The following is an 18,137-nucleotide window of genomic DNA, read 5'->3' as shown; positions in this document are numbered from 1 at the left end:
CTATGGAAGTAATATTTATGGCCGCCCACTGCCCAAGGCCAATGTCCCAAGTCCAGCGCTCGTTTCGCATGCATGCATAAACATGCTTGTAGGAGAAGAACTGGATTGAATTTCGATGCCGATGTAGAATAGATATTGAGAATCGAATTGATCATTGCCATTGGGAAAGGAGCACCATTCACTTTTCGTTGGCACATCGACCATCGTGACATTACGCCTTATGAATTTTGCTTGTTAGTTTAATTCATAGGCAACTATGTTCCACTGCCTCATACCTTGGTTAGGGAAAACATTGAACGCATCAGATGGAGTGAGATTCGACAATGTATGAGAAAGGATAATGTGGGTCTCCATTATTTTATCCTCAACATGTGGCTCTTGGTTACAGTAAGTAAACTAGTGCAGCATTTTGAGCAAAGGCACAGCAAGTCGGTTCACTAACATTTGCATGTGTAGTTTATTTTGTCATTTGTAGATTTGAATCACAAAATGTTAAAGGGATGCTGCAATTTACAATCTGATAGAGTAAGTTGCTTAGAAACATCACTGCCTGTAGTATTCTTTCTAGTCCCTGCACAGTAAATGGTCCCAACGAATAGAGACGTGGCAAGCCATGCAGTGGCAAGCTAAACTGATGTACTGCTTGGAGGAAACAACGAAAAGGAAATGGAGCTCAGCACTTCAACACAGCGCTGATCGCTATTGATTCATTCAAAGACTGTCATGGTCCTCACCCCCCCTCTCCTCCCCACATCCACGTCACGCCAAAGAACCAGTTCATCGAGGCCCACGGTCTTTCAACTCATCTAATTTGTATGGTTGTTGTTGTTGTGATTAGCGTTTCTGCAGCACAGCGCTTTGGTCTCGGGCCATGGACAAACCGCTTTATGATGCCGCGCCTAATAAACATCATTGGGATTTTCCCTGGCTGGTAATTAAGTGTGTGGATAATTTGTCATAGTTAGTTAGAGCATAGTGCGATACTGGGAGAGGTGTTGCCTCGGAGGAGGCTAGCAGTTTCATGCATTCAACTCATTCATAACTGCAGCTGCAAATTGATCCTGGCGCCTGCTGGGTTACTAGGCAGAAGGCCATCACAGGTCAAGGAAGAAAAGACGTCACCTTTAATAGAGTTTGACTTGAACAATTTAGTAAAGTTTGACAATAATGTTTTTGGAGTTCCAATTACTAATTCCCTCTGCATAAATGACAACGGTTTAAAAACGATCGTGCAATGCAAAGTGTTTTACGAAGGCGCTGTCGACGTTGAAACAGCAAAGTCAAACCAGAGCACACATCTACAGGAACATAGCTTATTTGCTTGTACACATTAGTTGTAACTGTGAGTACCGTATTTTCCTCACGATAAGGCACTTCAGAATATAAGGGGCACCTTCAATGAATGGCCTATTTTAAACCCGTTTTCATATATAGGGCGCACCGCATTATAAGGCGCATAGAATATAAACTCCAATAGTGGCTGAGGTTACGTTATGCATTCACTCGATGGAGTTATGCTAAAGGGAATACAATACAATACAGCTTTATTTAAATAGCACTTTCACAACTGCTGTGGGTGTAACAAAGCACTTTCAGAACATTTAAATTAATATGTCCAAGAAATCACTGTATTGATCCATATATAAGATGCATAGGACTATAAGGCGCACTGTCGACATTTGAGACAACTGAATGCTTTTAGGTGCGCCTTATAGTTCGGAAAATATGGTACTCCCATACAATAAAATCGGGGAGAAGTGTATTTGCTGTTTGTCTTTTCATGCCTAGCAAGTCAAATGATGACGACAAAGACAGGTTTAGTTTTATATTATTTCTGATCCAGGCACATCTCTGAAGATGTAGCCAGACCGACGGGTTTCTCCAAAATCACATTGTTTTTCAAAATCTGTCCTCGAAGCGCCACCTTGTGGTGTAGTCTTTATTAGTTTAGCAAACATTTTGAAAAGATGGGACGAGGTTAGACTCATTTGTTGTGTTGGCCAGTTTGCTTTTTGAACAGGACAGAGAAAGTGCTCCAACTTAGCCTTTGACTGCTGAAACGCTCAACTGTTAAAGTTTACAGATGTGTTAGCTAATGAAAAATGTTAAAGGAAGTGTACTATATATAGGTGTTCTAACAGTTAAAAAAAAAAAAAAAGCTAATGAAGTTCAATCTTGCGGAGTCTTATTAAATTGTCTTTTGAACCACTTCCAAAAAACACCTTCTCCCACATCATGTTACATACATCTTCTCCACCAACCTTGTTCTTTCCTTGCATCTACAAAAGACTGTCTGATTGGAGTATCAAGTTGCTGTTCTGATGTGACACAACAACTGAGAGCCTGACCTGTCTCTGATTGCTTTCCGTGACATAGACAATTACCAAGCTGTTTCGTGTGATTAAAGACCCCCGTGTTTCCAGGACATCTTCGTTTCTGCTCCCGCTGCCTCCTTTCAACAGTCACACGCTTGGCCACCTTCCTTTCACTACTTAGTATTATAAAAGCCAGCTATGCAATTCGCAACAGCATCACCTGTTCTCAGGTCATGCAGTCCCTGCAAAATGCAAACTACTGTTTCGCCTTTGCCCTCTGTGTAAGTTTCAACGACCATTGTTAAACTGAGTGTTGTAAATGTCTCCAACATAAGGCTGACACAATTATCAGTTGTTTATTCAGTCTTTTATTCTTCCGCCTGTTTCCTATTTCAATAGTCCCACTGACTTCTAGTAAAATTTAATCCCAAAACCTGGAAATATTATTTCATAGTATATATATAAAATTGCTGTTATTGTGTTCTTTGTGACCTTTTCATAATTGTTGTGCTTGCAAATGTTTCCTTTTCCTTTTTTTTTTCTACATGTTATTAGGCGTCATGGTGGCCTTTCTTGACATAACTTCCTTTGAGGTTCAGATTGGCTGAAACACTTTGATGGTTCCTATTTTTTTTTTTTTTTTTAATGGTACAGATCTCAATATGTTTTATTTTGAATCCCAAAGTTTGGAAATGTATAGGTAGAGACAGACTGTACAATTTGCAGCCTTGATCTACAGTAATTGACTGACATTATATGCGAACCATCTGCTGCACTTCAATGACTCACTCTTTTGTCAGGTAATTTAGTCCCTTTTCATCCTGCCATCCTCCTTTTTTTTGTCCTCTGTTCTCCTCCCCATGCAATCATCTTCCCATTCTCCCACTTCTCATTTTATATTCCCCTTTCACCTTTTTTCTTTCTGCCTTTTCATTTGTCTCTGTCCGGCTCCTCTCTTCTTACATTCACATCAATTGCTGTTTTTTTTTCTCAAGTCCTCTCATATTTGGAGAATCTTCTATAGGTCAGAAGAGCTATGTATGACCAACCAACTAATTGTGGTCATCAGGAGGAGTAGTTTATCTTACATTGAAATATATTGTCTCTCAGTACTTGGATGATATGGATGGATGATCTATTTTTACCTTTCTCTGCCAGTTTCGGTGTGTAAAAAGTATGCATGTCATGGAGATTGATGTTTGTGCATATGGAGAAATATAAATCACAGAATACAGAAAAGGTTATGCTTGACAGGAAATTATCACAGGCCATATAGTTTCTGAGGCATGTGGAGAGTACTAAAGGATGGCTTATGTATGTGTGTGTTTTTGCAAAGAAACCCATCACAGCCATAATAAATTAGATATGGTAACAGCAGTGGCATAAAGTATTTACCAAAAGCGCCATCTGCATTTTAATATCAAAAACGAATTCATCTTTGGCTTGCGGTCCATTATTACAAGATTCTTGCTAACACTTCCAACACACGGGAATTCACATGCTTGCCTCTTTTCTGCTGATGGCACTTTTATGCTAATGGTGTTTTCTCTTCACCTTTCCAAATCACCCATCATAGAATTTCAGGTGGCCATGTCTTGGGAAGCATGTGTATGAACGGATGGATTAGTTTAATTTGTGAGATGAGCCCTCTTCTTGAGCATGTGTACTAACAGGAGGTTTTTCAAAAACACAGCGATCTATCAAGTGCAACACATTATACGGTTTCAGATATCAAATATTAATTGAGGGTAATTTTATAATCAATATTACTTTGACAAAACTACAGTTAGATGTAAAATTTGACCCGAAACGTCAGACAATTTTCGATTCAACCAAAATTTGCCTCTTGAGTCCTATAAATGTTTGAAGTTGGAATCATTATCAGAGGGCTTAACTATTTTTAATTATTATTAACTTTTTTTTATTGTACCCTTTGATTAGCTGGTGATCAGAGCTGGGTCTATAACACCTCTCACCCGAAGCCAGCAAACCCGTAACCTTCGTGAAGATGAATCGTTAAGCCACTTTTACAATTTTTTTTTTGTGCCATTGCAGTGAATGCTGAAATGAATCACGAATAAAGGGTTGATTAAATCTGTTCAAATTTTTTCTCAAGGGAAAAAGTCCAAACAAACTGGAGCTCCAGGGACATCAGTACAGTTTACTATATCTCCTGATTATATGATAATCTGATAATGAAACTATGATAAGGAAAAAGGTGTTTCAACTTCTATGGCTACTAGATATTTTCAAAATCACATACGTATTCCATACGCATCCTACAAAAGCATATTGCAATAAAAAAACTATAAAAATAAATAACCGAGGTAGAACAGTCCCTAGCCACTTAAGAGCAGGGAAGGAGCCTCAGGTTCCTGACTCCATTGGGATCAGATACTTTTTTTTAAACAGCTATTCAATCAAGCCAAAATCAAAACAAACATGTCCAGAAAAAACTACCCCCCATCCCCCCCAAAAAATAGCGACCTGACTCTAGCTCCCTAAAGCACTTTAAAAAGCTGTAGCTGAGTATATTAACCTAGTGTATATTAGCCTTGTCTCGTAGCCAAGGGACTTGCTGTGTCTCTATGCATTGAACTTAGGGAATCTTAATGAAATAAAAAGTCGAGGTGTGACATTGTGTTTACCTGCAAAGAGTGCCGAGCCGTCCCTGGACACACACTGAATAATGCATTTAATGTGTTGTGGCTGTATGAGAAAATGTGTTTTTCCCCAAACTCCCTTAACAACAGAGGAGCAGAGGGTGGGATGGAGCCAGAGAACAAAGATGACAGAAAACTGTACACTAGAGAAGAACACGGGGCGGGAGAACACACAAAAAAAATGTGTTTGCAAATTACAAACTAAAAGCCTTTACATTCTAACACGCCATACCATATCCCACGGGAAACATGGTCCTTTCAACATAAAGACTCTTATTAAAAGAATGCAGGTAACAGGAAAACACTCATTAATTCTCTGCCATTATTTACAGAAAGTGGCTTAGAAAAAAAAAATGTCCCCCTCAACAAATGCATTTCCATTTTCAATCAACAAAATAAAACTTTTGTTAGCGCGACGCTATAAGCAACACCAGTCATAATTATGCTTTTTAAAATTATAAGAAGTGATAAAGGAATAATACATAATTCTGCCAACAAGTTGCCAACATTTGAAATTACCCAACAGATCCCCATATGAGCATTTTGTCAACAGCAGCAGAGAAAAATGGCTCCTTTAAGGACAAAACCTTGAGCAGATCAAGACAAACACTAAATGTCCTTCTTGGTCATATAAAATAACGGTTGGATCAAATCTTACAAGAGTAGCAACAAATTCACAGGGTAGATTGATCTACCCAGCAAACCACAACAGGTGAATGGGACAGAAAATAAAGTTGGACATTCACCCGCAGAGAAGCGAGGCAACCAATCAAACGGCCTTGCAGAAGCAATATCCCCATTAAAAGCTAATGAGGTGTTTCCCTGGATCAGGGTCTGGGCAATCCATCAAACCCCAAAGCAAGATTTATGTTGGAGATTTCCTGAAAACTAACAAATAGACTGGACTAAAACAGGCCCCCCTGGGTTGAGACGAAAACTTATCTGTCTACAAAGCCACAAATCAACCCAAACCTGGACTGCTCCTATTTCCATTAAGTTATAACTGAAACAACAAAAAAAGGAACTTATCTTCTTCTATTTGCACAGACATGACATCTGCTTGCGATTTGAGAAGGAAAAAAAGTACGACAGGTTCTCAATCGTACTTAGTCAAAATTTATGAAATCACACTGTTGCTCAGCGCTTGTTAGACTGTGCTCTCATACTTTAAGCCAGTAATTCCCAACCTTTATTGAGCCAAGGCAATTTTTTTTTAAGTTCGGAAAATCGCACGGCACCCCACTAAACAAAATCGTCACAAAGAGAGGAGACATATGTCAATTTCATACTTTTTGCCATCTAATTGAAGATCATTTATTTGTTCTGTCTGTCACTATAAGTGGCTGGCATAGATGAAGGGACAAAGATACATTATTTGTTCTTAATAAATAATTTTCAGACCAATTAAGTGAAATTTGATCCACAGTTTGAGCTCTCACGGCACCCTATTGTGCCACACTGGTTGGGAATCACTTATTTAAGCATTGTAATTGAACATCTGCTGATGTATGTTTTTCAGAGAGCAAAAAAACTTTAGAGATACCCGCAAAAGGTGTGATTGGTGCAGTTCAAAAGAAAATAAAGGTTGAAAAATGGCATTTACTGAAGAGAACACCCAAATAAATGCGGAACAAAATATCTTCCACACAATGGATGCAATTATGTCTTTGAAGTTGCAAAAGTTATAGGTCACAATATTGGAAACAAGTTTTTGAATAATTCACACTCACCGCCCTGATTGGTCCTGACGGTAATGATGGCGACCTGTCGAGGAAATGAGCTCATGTCTGAAACGCCGTTGAGTGATTCGATCTCAAAGGTATAATTAGCGTGCGCTGAGAAGTCCATGACGGTGACAGAGGCGGTAGTCAGGCCTAACGGTTGGGGCAGGAAACGCAGCTCCTCCTCACAAAGTTGGCATTTGCCAGGCTCTGGACCACAGCGTTTACATTGGACATTGTAAGTTAGGTCTCGGCGTCCCCCGGTGTCACTGGGGGGTGACCATTCCAGCATCAGACATGTGTCATTGAGGTTGAAAAGTAAGTTACGTGGAGGGGATGGAGGACCTGTTAAAAGAAGGAAAGAGAAGCGATAACGCAATGAATACAAATCATTGTTTTGAGTTATGTTATGAGTTTTTTATCAAGTTGAATAAGTACAAATCGTATACCCCTTGGAAGCCTTCACCAGGGTCACATTGTTTAATTTAAAGCTTGATTTTGCCTTCAGTGTCTTAATCTCACATTTAATTCGTGGTTTTGGTGCCAGAACTACTAATGATGAGCATTTCTTCCGTCAAATTACAACGATTATTATATTATATTCCTGAAACACAACACAGATTCAACTGCTTCTACCTTAGGTAATACGATTAAAATGTACTGCAGAGTGCATCGCCGCAGACCTTCGGAGCCAGAATTTCATGGGCAAACCTTCGAAACAAACTGTCCCAACAACTAAAAACGTAAATACTGTAGTTGTTTCACACATGCAAATGAACAGACAACCAAAACCAGCATACACAATACATATGCGACTTGGTGGGTATAAAAATGAAAATGATGACCATAGAAGCAAAATAATACAAGCTAATATATTCCTCCAGAATATTTGTTCCCATTAATGTCACAGATTTCATGTTGCTCCATTCTATAATTGCAGACATCTAACTAAGGTATTCTTTGAGCGTAACCAAGCTACTTGGCTATTTTGGGGAGAAAGAACCTTGAATGTTTTGCTGTCAGTGAAATACACGTAGTGAGAAAAGAACAGGCTCTAGAATTGACCCTTGGGGCACCGTGCAACTCAATTCTAAAAGCTCTACCCAATGATTAACACGTTTTCCCCCAAAATGCAATGTTAAAAGGTTAACAAGATGTTACTGCTGTACTTCTCGACCCCATCCATTACATTATTTTGCCTCCCTCTGATTTGAGTGTTGAAGGTATTTTTGTGCTCCCTAGATGCGTGTCTTTGTGCGCCAGAGTAAGCATTGTGCTGTAGCAGGCAGTCAGCCGTCAACAGGGTGAAGTTAAAAGGCCTGCGAGATTTGAAAATTCCCTTTCTGCCAAGCTCGCTGTCTGCCAAGACAATGCGATGTTTCCCTGTCCCTCAGCAACCCTCCATCCCACTCTACCTTTGCTTGAAATCTCAGCAGACAGCAATGCTCCTCCTCCACTTCTGTCAGCGTACGTCCATTCTTTCGCTCGCTTTATCTGCCCCTGCCTTTATCGGCCATCATCGCACCTCCTCTATTCTCTCCGCCGATCAGAATCCACCCACCTTGCCCTCCTGTGGATCAACCCCACTGCCATCAATCAGCCTCCATTCTCCTCCAGAGCAAGATTGGGATCAGTATCCTCCTTCCTTTCTTTCTTCAATGTCTACTCCACCCATGTATCCTCCACCTTTATCTCTCCTTTTGTGATACCCTTGCTTTCTTCGTTCCTGTATTCACTTTTTAAACAGCATTCCTCCTTAATTTTACTCCAATAATTTATTTCTTGTCCCAATTTGTAAGAATAATGACCACAAAGTACTGTAAACTGTCATTCCAGTGACATGAGAGGTCTGCTGTCCGGTCCACCAGCTGTGGGCATCCACGTCATTCCTTCTTTATCCAGCATGTGTAATGTACTGTCATGTTCTGTCTGTTTTGATTTTGTTTTTAGCCCCAGCGGGAGCGAAGGGCGTTTCCCTCCAGGAGGCGCACCTGTTCCTTTCCAATCAAGCCTTGCCATGTACAGTGTTAAAAGACTGCCAAGCTGCCTAGTCTTTGTTGGATTATTGACCTTGTTTGCTGCTCTCGCTCAAGTGGTGTTTTCTAGACCTTGTCCTTGATCTTGCTCTCTTTGTTTTGTGTAATTGGACTCTTCGTGGTATTGGACTCTTGTCATTTCGGCTTTATTATTACCTTGCCTTTTGCAAGCGCTTTTTGTTTATGCTTTGATTTTTCTGGCTCCTTGTGACCAGCGATTTCTGTTTATACTTTGTCGGTACGCTCTCAATAAATAAATATTTATTGTAAGGCAGTTTATCCGAGTCTGCATTTTAGGGATCCACACTCCACCTGGTTCGTGGTCAGACCTTGTCATATCCTGTAGCAGCAACTTGATTTTGTGGAGCTCCATCAAAAATCTGCAGTTTTAGAGGTGCAATACAAGACAAGAATTTCTGCACATTTCCTCTCCAAACATCTGTCTTTGCAGACTAAACCCCGAGACTCCGTATTCCACAATGCCTAGTACAAATAGTACACTCCCCCTCCAGAGAAAGATTTCAGTGATGGTACCCTAGTCTATCTAAATGACAGCTAAATTGCATTTTAATTAAAAGGGAATCAATCTAATTAAACTTTTATTTAATGCAAACATTACTTTGTAATTACTGTCCGTGAATCCACGACGAAGATGAGGCAGCCGATCCACATGCAATTAATTTGATTATCTTTTGTACACTTTGACTCTGAACAGATACGTATTAAATATCACAAGGATCATCCAGAGTCACAGGTATTAACAAGTTGTGGGGTTTCACGTCAATCACAATTAGCCACTTTGAAGCGGTAGGCTAATAATTTTCCTCAGTATTAGGCATGAGCCACTTAAAGATGAATAGAGGTGAAGGGCAAGCGACTTGGGAAACGGAGTGCGCCAAGCTTTCTACATTAAATGTACCGGTAGCTTCACTGCACTGACACTACCATCAAAGAAATGAGCAAGCTAAGCAATGCCATCAAAGCTACGTCATACTGAAATGTATGTCCTTAAATTTGTGTAGGATGTTCTGGATTTTCACATAAGCTTGTTCTTGGGTAAACACTGAAACATATAAATCTTCAGTGAGAAATCATATTAAGTGGTAACACTGCCTCCAACTGTGCAGTTTTTATTTTTTATTTATTTTTTACACTGTTTGAGCAGGCATGAGCAGGATAGGTCCGTGATATAAAACAGAAGAGATGAATTAAGGTTTAGTAGTGCCTTGGGAAAAAGCAGCTTGTGTTGGTGATTCACAAATGTAATTTCACTATTCAAAACCTATTTGGTGTTGAAAATAACCGTTGTGACCACAATTACTGAAAAATGTAGTGAAACTAGTAACGTCACAACTTCTAACGGCGCTACTACGCAACTTTGTCAATGACTAAGTATTAAGATAGGGCATACTCACGCGTGCAAGCCATAGTTGGAGGATCTTTTCCAGCCCTGAAATACCCAACTTCACATCGGCAGACTGCAGCACCTTCTCCGTAGCTGAAACTATTTATCGGGCACTTTGAACACTTGATGTTTCCGGCAAAAGCCTTGTAGAAGCCTGGCTGGCATGCTGGGTGGGACAAAGAAAATAAATGAAAGCAAGATGGTGAGTGAACAAAAACAGTCTCAATGCGACGAGCTGGCAAACCAACTTATAGGCTTTAATAACATGAATTGAAATTTAAAAATCCATTTGGTTGATGCAAACTATTTCTGTGATCCGTCATTGTAGATTCATTAAAGAAGTTATATGATCAAAGCAGCAAGGCTTCCAAAGTGTTTCGTGCTTGAACGTACAGTACATTATACACGTAAGACAATTCATCTGCAGTATATATACTGTAGTTAGTTTTCACATATGTCCTCAGTGAATGGTGTATCTTCGCTTGACTTTCATTATGCAGTTAATTACTGTGACAAAAAAAACACACACAAATAAGACTGTATCACAACGAATAGTGTCATTGCTTACGGCATGTCAAGGCTACTGACATCATTAACCTTGTATACCACAGTGTCCTTGAGTCACAGTCTGTCTGTCAACCCTGACCCCCCCACTATATGAGTTCCTTTTGACGCTGTCAGCCGAATGGGGCCTCCGGTCGACCTTTCATGAACTGAGGCGATGTTTCTTTTAAACCCTTGTAACAACAATCTGCCTCAATTTGTCTGGTTGGACTTTACTCCAGGGCCACAGTGGTGCTACACTGTTGCTGAAAATGCATCAACTGAGAACTCTCACACACACACAAACACACGCACGCATGCAATCATACGAATACATGGTTTCAATGCACACCAGAAAAGACTTTACTGCAGGGTTTTCCAAACTCGGTCCTGAAGAGCCGCTGCCCTACCTGTTTTAGATGCGGCGCTCCTGCAACATACCTGATTCAAATGATCAGGTAATTTTCATTCTACTTCACAGCTTGCTGATGAGCTGATCATTTAGTCCAGGCTTGTTGCAGGAAGGACACATTTAAAACAGGCAGGATAGCGGGCTTCGAAGATCGAGCTAGGACATGCCTGCCGTAGTGTAATTGCACTCTAAACTCAGACAGATGGCGAAATGAGTAGGGCATCCTTTGTAAACGGAAAATGCAAAAAAAGTGGTCATATTATATACCGTATTTTCGGCATTATAAGGCGTGTCCTTGAGGAAAACACTGAGTCCTAAATTGCTCCCAGATTGGCCTTGTAAATGACAAACCGTTCTCAATTGCTTTACCTGGTTGAAAAAAAAGAATTAATAAATAAACACAATCAGGACACACAGTCAGGTCCCAATGTGTTTAATTTTGTAAAAGGAGGCTGACTGATCCCACACAAAACCTTAGTGAAGACCATCAATATAGAGAAACTGTGCCACAGATGTCTTATGAAACAATACTTTTTTTAATAAAATATTTTTTATCCCTCTCGAGACCATCATGCTATATGAACAATGTCTTGTTTTGCATTTATCACTTGCGTATTGTCATAAAATGGAAAATTTTGAACTAATCACAAATAGAACTAGTCTAATTCACTTTAGACTTTTGTCTTATTGACCTAAAAAAAAAAATTTAAAAATCCAGAATAATGGCACTTGCAAACCGCACTATTTTTGCAGCGGAATAGGACGCAGCATGTCACAATAAATTTTTTTTTTCTTAATTTTCAATGTACAACTTTACCATCGCTGTTGTCACTCAGAAATCACTCTCTCTCTCTCAGTCCGATTGCAGGTGGCAAGATCGTCTGAATGTGCTGCTTGCTGTCAGAAATAAATTTTCGCCACCAACTGTCATTAGCACAATGGGTTGAGCAATACCGCATCACACTGATTTAAGCGCAGCATTCACGTGTCTTATTTGTGCTTTAGAACTGATTGTTAAAGCCATCCCCATGACCATTTACATTAAGTCCATACAGTGCATCTTATGTGTCAGTGTGGGTACACATCTAGCTGTGAAGTCTGCAACTGACAAAAAGAGATCCAACTGGATGTGGCTTCTTGACTGATGAATGGAATAAGTGACTTTTAGAGGGCAGACGGTCTTCTGCACATCTCGAAGGTGAGCACATTTGAGCTGGCTACAAGAAAATAGTTTTCTGACTCACTGGCCTTTGGGGCCCCGGTCAACCGTTGGCCCTCTGCCCAAGGTTAATGGGATCTGGAAGTCATCCAGAACATCCTCCCAGCCCAAAGTCGTGGACCATGTAACATCTTGGGGAGGCATTCCAGTAGCATGATGTCCTCACTTATACTTACAAAAATTTAACCCAAATTGTTAGATTGGCCACCCTTAAATATTTTTTTGACAGGAAAAAAGGAGTGTAAGACCATCAAACGTACGGGGTGCCATGCAACTCAAATACATCACTTTGAATCATATTCAAATGAAACGATTCACCCAATGGAATGGGTATAAGTAGGAAAAATAAATACATTCACATTTGTAACATTTGCTGTATACAATAACATTCTCGATAGTAATCATTATGATTACTCAAAGTGCAAAGATTTCTACATTTAAAATTTAGGACGGTTGATCTATTTCCTGCACAATTCTGTTGGGGAGGGAACCAAGCAAACATTTCCTTTTTTTTTTTTTTTGTTTTGGACATGCATGTAGGTGGTATCTGGTATGGATTTTCTAAGTCTTGGTAGGAACAAAAACAAGCATTCCTCCCACGTTGTTAAACTGATGATTTTATTGTTTCTATAAAAAAATCACGGAGCATTTTCATACATTTTAACAATAGTCGTTTCCATTTACCTCTGGCCATCATGGCAACCTGTGTCATAACGGGTAAAATGCATGTATACTAATGCAGGTTTGTTGTTAGCATGAGGAGTCTTTACAGCCGATGGGTGGTGAATTCTTCTCCCGGTGGTCAGCGAAGGAGAACAATTCCAAGAGGAGCACAATTCTGCAGCATTTACTTGCAGAACCACATCAACAAATGTTGCAGAATAGTTCAGCTCTTGAAATCAAAAGCAGTGTGGTGAGGAGGCGATGCAAATGAGAATAGATTGATTGCTACAGAGATGATAGCACCAGTTGCTGATAAAAATCTTTAAACCATAGAAAACCAACATGAAATGTTAACCTTCATTTGTCCGTTTTTACCGAAGGCAATTAATGTACGGGTTGTGTACAGAAAGTATATCGTACCACATACGGCAACTCGTTACTTGCAGTTAGGCTCGTGTGATTATGCAAATCAGGCTTTGACTTAAACAATATCAAATCCCCTATAATTATCTCTGAGCTGCAGCAAAATGACTGTTTGTGGTTGAATCAACCCAATTAATCTGTTTTCGTATGGTTCCAGCAGCTTTGCGGCATAAAGCCAACAAACCCAAACGTTGAGGAAATATATTTCATCTATGGAATCCCTTGAGAAGTGGCACTATTGAAACAACACTTTCATAGTTTTTTTTTTTTTTTTTTTTAATATGCAATCAAGATTGATGCCCTCAAAATTCCAATGACTGGGCCTCTCTGCTTCATGTCACCCACCCGCCCCTCCCCATCTTCACTAACTGATGCGAGTGCAAACTCTGATTCACACTTGAGGATTAGTTTGCCTCACACAACATCTCTGCTGAGGTGTTGGACTGGGTGTTAGTTTGTGAAAAATTGTTAGCTGTTTTCATGGTGCTTAAAAACTTACAACAAACGCTGTCTTTTCCTCCCAAGTAACATATGAATAGGAACGTGGTCGACACCCTCTTTTTTTTTGCTATTTGTGCAACACTTTCAATATTGGCGTACGATGGGTTTGTATTTGGTTACACCTTGCATACACATGACGGTTTTCACTGGCTCCCTCATTCAAGTGTCTATCATGAGTTACTCTGCAAAGTGCCTGGTGATCACAGGGCAAGTAAATGAGTATTGAACCACTGTCTTGGTTGTTGGGATAGATGAGGACAGGTAAAGGACACAAACAGCAGCCAGAAGCTGAACGCACAATCTGGTCGATATTCAATTGGACAGTTAAACAATTTTGGATTTTGGATTTTTGCACGCCCACAATGGATTTGAAAATAAACCAAAGGAACATCTTTAAAACATAGATAATCAAAGGGTTGAAAAAAAAATAACTATATTTTAATGGTTACTTTTGACAGATTGTCAAAAAAAAACAAAACAAATTAGTCATGATCCAAGAGTGATCTGAAACATATGAGCACATGTGTTTAAAAAAACCACAAAACAAAACAAAGCCAACATAACTTATTTCGGATAAAGCAGGTTATTCGTGATCAATGAGAACATCTACTCTGACACAGGCTAGCTTACTTATTGTTCCACCAAGTAATGTATAGGTCAGGGATGTCAAACTCAGTTCCTGGAGGGCCGCTGTCCTGCATGTTTTCCAAGTCTCCCTGTTGCAACACACCTGATTCAAATGATCAGATCATCAGCAAGCTCTGCGCAAGCCTGACATTGAACCTGTTCATTTGAATCAGGTGTGTTGCAACAGGGAGACTTGGAAAACATGCAGGACAGCGGCCCTCCAGGAACTGAGTTTGACACCCCTGGTATAGGTTGTAATTACATTAATTGCAATTAACATGACCGTTATTCAAATCCATCCAAAAGTAACAGAAACATCATGCAACACACAATTTATTAAACTAATAGCATATGAAGTTGGTGATTTCCCATCTGGGCTTCTGTTTTACACTAGTTTGATTTTTCCTTTTTACAGGAGGTGTGAAAAATATGCATCACAGTTAGAACCATCCGCCAACTTTTTTTGTCTGTTCATATCCAACGGCGCTCGCTTTCCTGTGACTAAAACGCTAGATTGCTCATCTGCACCTATGGTCTAATTAACGCCTCTTCTTACCGAGAACTTTTACACCCTTCCTTGTTACGATTTCAATTTGAACAAAATTAGGCTGACATACTGTATAAGGGACTGAGAACTTAGAACGTTGATTCTTTTTAAAATAGGAATGTTTCTGGTGAAATGTTTCGTTTCGCCATAGTTATTCAATCTTGATTCATCGTACTAGTTTTCACCAGTTTAATTAGGCTATAATCTTGTTGTGTGGTGGTTTGTGGAATTTATTCGGGCTTAGCTGAGATAAAATGGGTCCGGGCTCATTATTGGAAAGGAAAGAGAGGCAATAAGCTGTTTTAAGTCTGCTTATTTTCAAAAGAAACAGTATTCACAAGGATAATCAGAGCTAATTATCTCTGCCATTGAGTGCATTGAGCGTGGAAGCGACTCTATAAAAGATTCAAGCAGTCACACGGCGCTCTCAGCCACCATCACGCAACGGTTTAATGCAGGTTCAGCATTCAATCTTATTGAAGTTATGTTTTAAAGCTTGCAATACGGTACACTGAAAAAAAATGACATATTCCACACAAGCCCACAATACAGCCAAGTTCAGTCATTATTTTGCATCCAAATCACCCTTTGCTAAATAAACTCACACGCTCACGTACCGCACTAACACATCCTCTCACGTGTTGGTATGTACAGGAGAGTAAATGCTGCCCGACGATCACTTTGGGATGGAGAGGAAGAAGGAGTTTTTACAACACTATCTGACAGTTTGAAAGCCCTGACCTGTAGCTCAAATGTATGACTCCAAAACAAAAGGTTCCCATAAATCCACTGCTAAATTTTGGAGGTGGACGACATAAACATTATGTCATTGTCATCAAGGGAATCTCAAAAAACCTAGAAGGGCTACAGTCAGACCCAAAGGTAACCTATTCACACTCACGTGCGCCTGTTGAAGTCATGTCATGAGGAAGAAAATAATCACTCATGTTTTAGAACAAGAAAAGCTTGAGGATAAACCCGTAAGAATGTTTCCATTTGTTTTAACTCAAGTAGAGCTTGTGGCTAACGGTCAATTCAGCAACGACCTCAACTCAGTTCGCGTAGTTCAAATAGGAGAAAAGATTTGGGTAGTGAAACAATTCAATATGGACAAGACTCCACTGGAAACAGTACAACTTTCACGATTACACCACATTTGTACAAAAAAAAAAATACATGGATGCATGACAACGCAGTCGAATTTGTTAAAAAAAAAAAAAATACATTAAAGATGCATGACAACGCAGTCGAATTTGTTCATTGTGCTCGGAAACACCTCCCATTCTGTCACAGCCAACAGTCGCCGATGACACATTAACTTCAAATTATGCAGTGCAACAACTGCCATATTGAACGAAAGGCGACCCACAATCATTCATTCCGCAAGCCAAATGCTGTGTAGCTATTTGGTAAATAAGCATTAGGTTTTTTTTTGGTTGATGTTATTTGTTGTTTATCAAACCAGAGTATGAGTAGTCGCTGTGTGTATTTTACCGAGCTGTTGTGTGTTGTGCTGTCATTTTGTTGACGCCTTGAGTGAGGTTAGTGTCTTTTTTATTGACCACCTGTCTGTTTGCACGATATATCAAGCACATTGCCTCCCAATAATTGACGATTGCCTGTATAAATAAAAAAAAAAAGCCTCTTCCTGAGAACAAGCTGAAGTGTTTTGACCATTTCCTGCGCGCCTGAAGATTACCACAATATAAAGATAATTTCACACAGGAGTCTTGCCAATAATTGACGATTGCCTGTATAAATAAAAAAAAAGCCACTTCCTGAGAACAAGTTGAAGTGTTTTGACCATTTCCTGCGTGCCTGAAGATTACCACAATATGAAGATAATTTCACACAGGAGTCTTGTCATTATTGGATACCTGCAGGCCATCCGGAGAATCTCTCCACACAACAACACCGAAGCTTTTACCCCGCAAACATAAACAAATTTAACACCACGAATAAAATCCAGCTTGGATAAAATAACACAAATTATTTTAATGTTTCTGAAAAGCTCAACTTTTCTTTACGTTTATTTTCAAGGTTTTATTCTGTTCAGCCCACAAGTCAAATATGCTTTGAGTTTTGACCCACCGTGTGATTTGAGTTTGGCACCCGTGCTTTACACGAACGAATGATCCGTTGATATCCAGAATCCCAGTTCTGCATAGTGTTATTGGACCGAGATGCTGAGCCAAACCAAATTAAATACCACACACAGACCCAGTGTCAGAGCTGAGCTCCCCAATGTCATATGCTAACAATGAAATGGACCACATCTACTCATCTATCCTCAGACTTATCGGATTCTATTAGAGGCGGAGCACATCATTCACTCGATCTAAATATAAAATTTCATGTGGCTCCTCTCTCATTTAACGTCACATATGCGCATACTTTTCCACACAGATGAGTAGCCACTATATTCTTTTCCTCTCTGGTTCCTGTCCGATCTATAGAGTTTAATAGTGTTTAATAAGGCTGACATTACCTTGGTATAATCCCACTCTGTCATGCACCGACACACAACCAATTCCATTTCCATCGGCTCAGCTATTTTGTCTGCGCTCCAAAAGCTAATTTCAATGAACAAAACGAGGCTTCAAATATCAATTATGAATGAGGAGAGAAAGCTGATGGATGATTCATTTCCTTAGATCCTTGGGTATTCTAGTCATTTTTGTTGAATGTACTTTTTATTACAAAGCAATCGAAACCTACATGGAAGAAAGAAGCCTTTGAAATGTATGTTTTGAAACACCAGACCTGGAACTTTCCTTTTCTCTCTCGGTTTTGCTTTTCCAAGCAACACTATCTCAGAGAGGTCACTGCTATGTGTGAAATGAAAAATAAATAAATAAATAAATAAATAAGCGAGAGTCATGAAAATATCTCCCAAACATGCTCTGTTGCTGTGGAGGTACAAAAGCAATCTCACTGTGCTGTGTTCCTGTCTGGATGTGGCAATGTTACATCTGGGTAAGTGAAAACACACAAATGGAGAGAGAAGAATGTTTTTCATGCGAGTCAAAGTCCAATGTGTCTTGTGTGATTTGTTAGACAAC

The 18,137-nt window shown here is 39.7% G+C and overlaps 1 protein-coding gene across 2 annotated transcripts in view; it reads right to left on the bottom strand.

Moving 5' to 3' along the window:
* The window catches only part of epha6 (eph receptor A6), a 201,576-nt gene that overhangs the window by 89,913 nt on the left and 93,526 nt on the right, over nt 1-18,137 (bottom strand). For both annotated transcript variants that reach the window (XM_019882472.1, XM_019882473.1), the window contains exons 4-5: nt 10,151-10,306; nt 6,709-7,044 (exon numbers count right to left, since the gene is read on the bottom strand). In XM_019882472.1, coding sequence (XP_019738031.1) covers nt 6,709-7,044; nt 10,151-10,306 — 492 coding nt within the window. The remainder of the gene's footprint in view (nt 1-6,708; nt 7,045-10,150; nt 10,307-18,137) is intronic.

This window comes from Hippocampus comes, unplaced genomic scaffold (assembly GCF_001891065.2).
Source record: "Hippocampus comes isolate QL1 unplaced genomic scaffold, H_comes_QL1_v1.1 scaffold111, whole genome shotgun sequence".
NCBI lineage: Eukaryota > Metazoa > Chordata > Actinopteri > Syngnathiformes > Syngnathidae > Hippocampus > Hippocampus comes.
This window is presented reverse-complemented; position numbering and strand designations above follow the sequence as displayed.